The sequence below is a fragment of the Crinia signifera genome, chromosome 4, assembly GCF_055691185.1.
Source record: "Crinia signifera chromosome 4, ASM5569118v1, whole genome shotgun sequence".
Lineage (NCBI taxonomy): Eukaryota > Metazoa > Chordata > Amphibia > Anura > Myobatrachidae > Crinia > Crinia signifera.
In genome coordinates this window covers 8,111,893-8,117,772 of record NC_139220.1, presented here as the reverse complement: position 1 = coordinate 8,117,772, position 5,880 = coordinate 8,111,893, and the positions used below count along the sequence as shown (strand labels likewise).

The following is a 5,880-nucleotide window of genomic DNA, read 5'->3' as shown; positions in this document are numbered from 1 at the left end:
CGTATGTACCGTCTGGTCTGGGGCTCACTGGTTAATAAATAATTAAATACTGCCTGCCTAATAAATAATTAAATACTGCCGTATATCTCTACCTTTGTGGTCTGGGGCTCACTGCCTATACTGCCGTATGTACCGTCTGGTCTGGGGCTCACTGGCTAATAAATAATTAAATACTGCCATATATCTCTACCTTTGTGGTCTGGGGCTCACTGGCTATACTGCCGTATGTACCGTCTGGTCTGGTGCCCACTGCTGAGAGTCATTCGTATGAGGGACTTGTCTTTTAAATGCATACAACTGATTGCATTCCACTAATGAGAGTAATTGATTGCTGCACCAATCGCCCACTGCTCCTCGGCTGCACTGTGTAAACAGTGCACAATCAAGCCAGATAGGGGTCTTGGTGCTTGTTTTGAGGTTGTAGCAGGGGAGTGCAGCTACGAGTCGTAACACCTTGAGAGAAGATCAGTACTTCTCTACCGGCAAAGGACATCCTCCTCGACAGAGCGCACAGCTTCACGAGGGACGCATGTGAAGCAGTGAGCAAAGGGAACACCCGCCTAGCGAGCCAGATCACCTGAATCCACCCTAGCGATCAATAGAGTTACAGAAGTCGCAGCCAGATAGAACTCTTCCAGCTGCCACCTAGTCATTGATTAGCCCCCTCCCCTCCACCCATTAGGCAATGATTGACGAGACGAATGGTAATAATAAATAATAAATGAATAATATTACTAATCACCAAATTAAAAATCAGATGAAATTAATTATAAATAATCATAATCACAATCAAGCCAGATAGGGGTCTTGTTGGATGTTAAAGTGATCGAAACAGTTACACACTTGCAGACAAACTCTGTGCTGCACAAAATGCCCACCGCTCCTTGGCTGCACATGGTAAACAGTGCATGATCAAGCCAGATAGGTATCTTTTATGGGCCTATTTTTTTAAACTGCCATCATGTCTGCCGCTGCAGTGCCACTCTTACATGAGCCACGTGTTTGTGCCGCACACTTGTGTGGCTTAGCATAGTTATCCAGCTACCTCAGTGCAAACTTTGGCAATAAAAACAATATTGTGAGGTGTGAGGTGTTCAGAATACACTGGAAATGAGTGTAAATGAATGTTATTGAGGTCAATATAGCGTAGGAGCAAAAAAACCACCAAATTCTGCCATTTTAGCTGTTTTTAGGCTTTTTTTAACAAAAAAATCAGAACCCAAAACCCAAATAAATCCAAACACAAAACACTTAGGAGGTGTTTTGCCAAAACCCATTAGAACCCAAAACCTCAAGGTAATCAGAACCCAAAACCCAAAACCCAAAACCCGAAAAGTGGCCGGTGAACATCCCTACTATTTTTATGTTATTTTAATTTGATTACATTTTATTTTAGCCAGCGCTGCTACCCTCTTTTTTTTACTTACCTATCTCGCTGGTCCCGGCGGCTCCGTTCTTCTGCTGAGGACCACCACAAAATGGCCGCCCCCACATAGCACACAGTTCTCTGAAACTGTCTGCTGAATGGGGGTGGCCATTTTGTGGTGGTCCTCAGCAGAAGAACGGAGCCGCCGGGACCAGCGAGATAGGTAAGGCTGCGGGGGATTGGGGGGGGGGGGGGGGTGGGCCTTGGCAGGGCGGCGGCGGGGGGGGCCCCTAATGGCCGGGGGGCACCCAAAACGTAGCTACGGCACTGGTATCAGTCTATGAGTGCTGCTAAGTTTGCTATATCAGACCAGGGGTGATGCTAAATGTGCAGTATTTGTCCCGTGTTTGTGTGGCCTAAAAACAACATTGTGAGGTGTGAGGTGTTATTGAGGTTAATAATACTGTAGGAGCGAAAAAAAAAAAACATACAAATTTTAGCAATTTTAATGATAAAAAAAAAAAATACAGATCCAAAACTAAAACCTCAAAGGGTGGTTTTGGCAAAACCAATTCTGATCCAAAACAAGAATGGAGATCCAGATCCAACACACAAAACCTGAAATCCCTACTGTAAAGGTGCAAACACTATTTTGGCTATGGATAATTTTGACTCTGCAATTTCCCTTGAACTCCCCGGAGCCAGAACCAGCGATTTTGACTATACTAGAACTCTAGATTGTACACAATATATTAAAATTTGACTATAAAATTGAGGGGAGAGACATGATAACCATAGAGATCTTGGTAACTACCAACCATAGGGGATAATTTGGCTTTGGGTCCCCATGACACTGCAGGGCACTCCCATGTAAATATGGCAATGACATGTGTGTGTGGGCAGGCAGGTGATGTCCGCTGTCCGCATACAGGGAGCCTGCAGATCTAAGACACCGTAGGGGTGTCTTAGATCTGCGAGCGCTTGCAGAGTCATTTGACTGTCAGCGAACATCGCATGATTCTGTCCATCCATTCGCATGCGTGCAGGGATATTTGGCATGGGAGCAGGGTTTGGCTTCGTGCAGGCGGCATTTAAATGACACGCAAAGCTGCGAATTTGGCAGCTCTGCGTGTGGAATAAGGCCCTAAGTGAGGAAGAAGCAAGCACACATGGGTGGAGGGGAGCGGCATTGCACGGGCACAGACTCTCTGTCTGCATACAGACAGAGGCCCTGTGCCCCTCCAATAATGACCACCACCTTACAAGAGACAGACACTAGTGGTCCTCCTGCACCTCTAGCATCTGTCCTGAGAGCTGAGTGCTACAATGAGCATTAAATACCCCTGACAAAGAGCAGGTAACATCCCACCGTGGCAGCGAGCATGAAACCCCTGGCAAGGAGCAAGTAACAACTGGCAATGTGCATGTGACCCCCTGGTAACATCAGGGGGCATTATGTGTGTAAGCAGCACTAGTGTGGCCATTCCGTCTAGAAGCAGCACTAGTGGGGGCACCATGTGTGGGTGGCACTTCAGGGGGCATTATCTGTAAGTGGCACTAAAATGCCATGGGGGTGCACACATTTTGTATTTTGTAGCTGATGGAAGGGGCCATGTTGGAGGAGGGTCTGTGGTAAACTTAACCCCTGGTTATACAATAAAGGTGGGGCTTAGCTGTAGTTTCACCCAATACTGCTATTGACTGAATGATCCACCAAAAAGATTCCCCTCCATGTGATGTCACCAGTCTCTGGGCAGATGTCTTATGGTAATATATCCCAGCTCCTGACTCCCCCTAATATAGTTATACACCCATAATATACATCTAGTGCAGCATGGAGGGGCTCAGTGAGGGCGGCAGTGTAAGTGTATAAGTGCCTGATGGGGTCACTCAGAGAATAAAAGGACATCTGTCCTGCCTCATAATCCAGGTATATCCTCACTCTGTCACAGGGGATATCGTCACCTACCGAGATATGGTTCCAGTTATGTCTCACTGCGTACTTACTATGATTCCCCCCACACAGACACCAGGACTTGTTATTATCACCAATGTGTATCTGACATCCTGTCCTGTCTATACTGGGATAACACATCCCCACCCTCCATAACACTGACTCACTGACATCCACCTCCCAGTAATGTCGCCCTGAGGAGAATCCCCTGGTGCTTATTACCTGATTACACTGAAATCTCTCTGGTGTTTCTGGGTGATTCTGGTTTATATGTGACCAGGTTGCAGTTTTCCTGTCACCTGATATCTGTATATAATCACCAGCTGTGGCTACATCCAGTAACAGGTCTGTATCTTCCTGCACATAGATCCCTGTTTTTATCCCTGTTATTATATCAGATAATGTATGTAATGTCCGGGAGATGAGACCCACATCCATATCTCCTGCACCACGGACCTGGTTATCATGTCTCTCTGTGTCCTCAGTGTCACACAAGTCCCCACTGTCCAGTTCCTGTAATATAGTCACTGGGTCAGACATGTTACACAGCTCCTCAAAGTGACGCATCTTCCCGGTCAGCTCGTCCTTCTTTATTTCCAGCTGCTGGATTAGATCAGAGACTGAGAGTGAAACGCGCTGTTCCTGCCTGGAGATCTCACTCAGGACTCTCTTCTCCAGGTCTTCCAGCTGTCTCCTGATGTCTCTAAACAGGGCAGTGACTGTCTCTGTTACACCCGCTGCTTTTCCCGGATCCTCTCTCCTGCGCTTCTGCAGTTTCTGGACTCTTTTCTCAGTCTCTGTTCTCTTTGTTGTCAGTTTCTGCAGAACATTCCTCAGCTTCTCCTTCTTCTTCTCAGAGGCCTCATCCAGCGACTCCACCAGGTGTCCCTGATGTTCTCCATCGAGTCTACAGGACACACAGATACAGGCAGCATCCTTAGTGCAGTAATACTCCAGGACCTTCTTATGGACAGAGCAATGCCTGCCGGACACCCCACGTCCCTCCTCAGGAGTAGAGCGGATACGATGTACTATGTTGCAGAGTGTCCAGTTTTGCTCCAGTACAGGACGCCTTCGATATTCTTTTCTGCACTCAGGACAGCTATAAACTCCAGCCCCCTCCTGTGTATCCAGCACACGATCAATACAGACCCGGCAGAAGTTGTGGCCACATCTCAGGGTTACAGGATCTGTATAAATGCTCAGGCAGATGGAACAGTCCAGCTCCGGGCTCAGATCAGCAGACGCCGCCATCGCTGCAGCAGGAGGGAGAAATGACAGTGACCCCCTCTGACACTCAGATACCAGTGAGTGGTGTTACCAACTCTGAAATTAAACAAAAAAAAAAACTGCTAAGAGAAAAACAAGCCGAAACCAATCGCAAGCCCCCCCCCCCCAACAAAAAAAAATCATATGAAAAACAATACATAGGAGTCATCCAATATAACCAAATTTTTGGGTTTATACCTAAGTCTATGGGGGAAATTTACTAAGATGGGAGTTCTATTCACATGGGAAGTTGCTATCGGCAACCAATCAGAATCTATTTTTTATATATTTAGCCCCTTCTAGAAGATAATAGATTGTGGGGGAAAATAGATGTATGTAAAATAGATGTATTGGTATAGGTAAATATGCCTATTTTAGGCGTATTCGTATTTTCTGCATTTACTATACCAAAAATACGACAATTCGTATTCATGGCACATTCGTATTCGTATTTATGAATACGAATGTATATGCCATCGAAAGAATACGATGGCAGGGTAATGCCACAGCTGGGGGGAGTCATATTACAATGCCATCCTGGGTGGTTATATTCACGATCCTTATTAAATGTGCCCCATAGTGCATACACACTACATGATATAACAAATATGTTGTTATGATTTGTTGACATTGGCAATATCGTACAGGGAATACCCAGCTTTAGGGGCCCATTGATCAAGCATTGTATTTACAATGCGATCCGGCCGGAATATTACTACCCAGGATTGCATTGTAAAATGTAATCCTAACGGAACTCGGGGGGCTGCACATGCACTGTTAGCACTGACCCCCCTTCTGACTGCACGATCGCAGTAGCCCATAGGCTGCAATGGACTATCGTCATCTCAGAAAGGCGATAGCACCGGGATGCGAATCGCTGCTGCCCGATGTTGATACAGGTGTTTTGGGGGATTTAGAGGCCACACTTAAAGTAGGCAAGTATGGTGCACACACACATTAGCCAGGCATAATCTGCAGGTGACACTGCACAGCACTCACCCCTGCAACTGCAGCCTAGTACTACAAGCTCCTTACTAGTGACAGTGTCAAATTCGATTTGCATACATGCCATTTTAGAATGGTATGGCCGCCAGAGTTCGCAGAGTTACGCAAATAAAGTATAATAACCAAGTTCTGTAATAAGGCGAACCCAGGGCGCTGCCATACTAATACACATAAATTCATATCCCACACTCACAAGTAATAAAATATAGTTAATATGGTTTTAATTTGCAGCACATAGTTTAACTGGTAATACACAATCTTTTCTGGACATATTTAGCATCTATAG

At 45.9% G+C, this 5,880-nt stretch overlaps 1 protein-coding gene across 1 annotated transcript; it reads right to left on the bottom strand.

Moving 5' to 3' along the window:
* Positions 1 to 1,899: 1,899 nt before the first annotated feature.
* LOC146072202 (E3 ubiquitin-protein ligase TRIM62-like) lies at positions 1,900 to 4,574 on the bottom strand. The gene has a single exon (XM_083179531.1). It carries the CDS (start codon positions 4,572 to 4,574, stop codon positions 3,129 to 3,131), a length of 1,446 nt encoding a protein of 481 aa, XP_083035657.1. The 3' UTR covers positions 1,900 to 3,128.
* Positions 4,575 to 5,880: the final 1,306 nt, after the last annotated feature.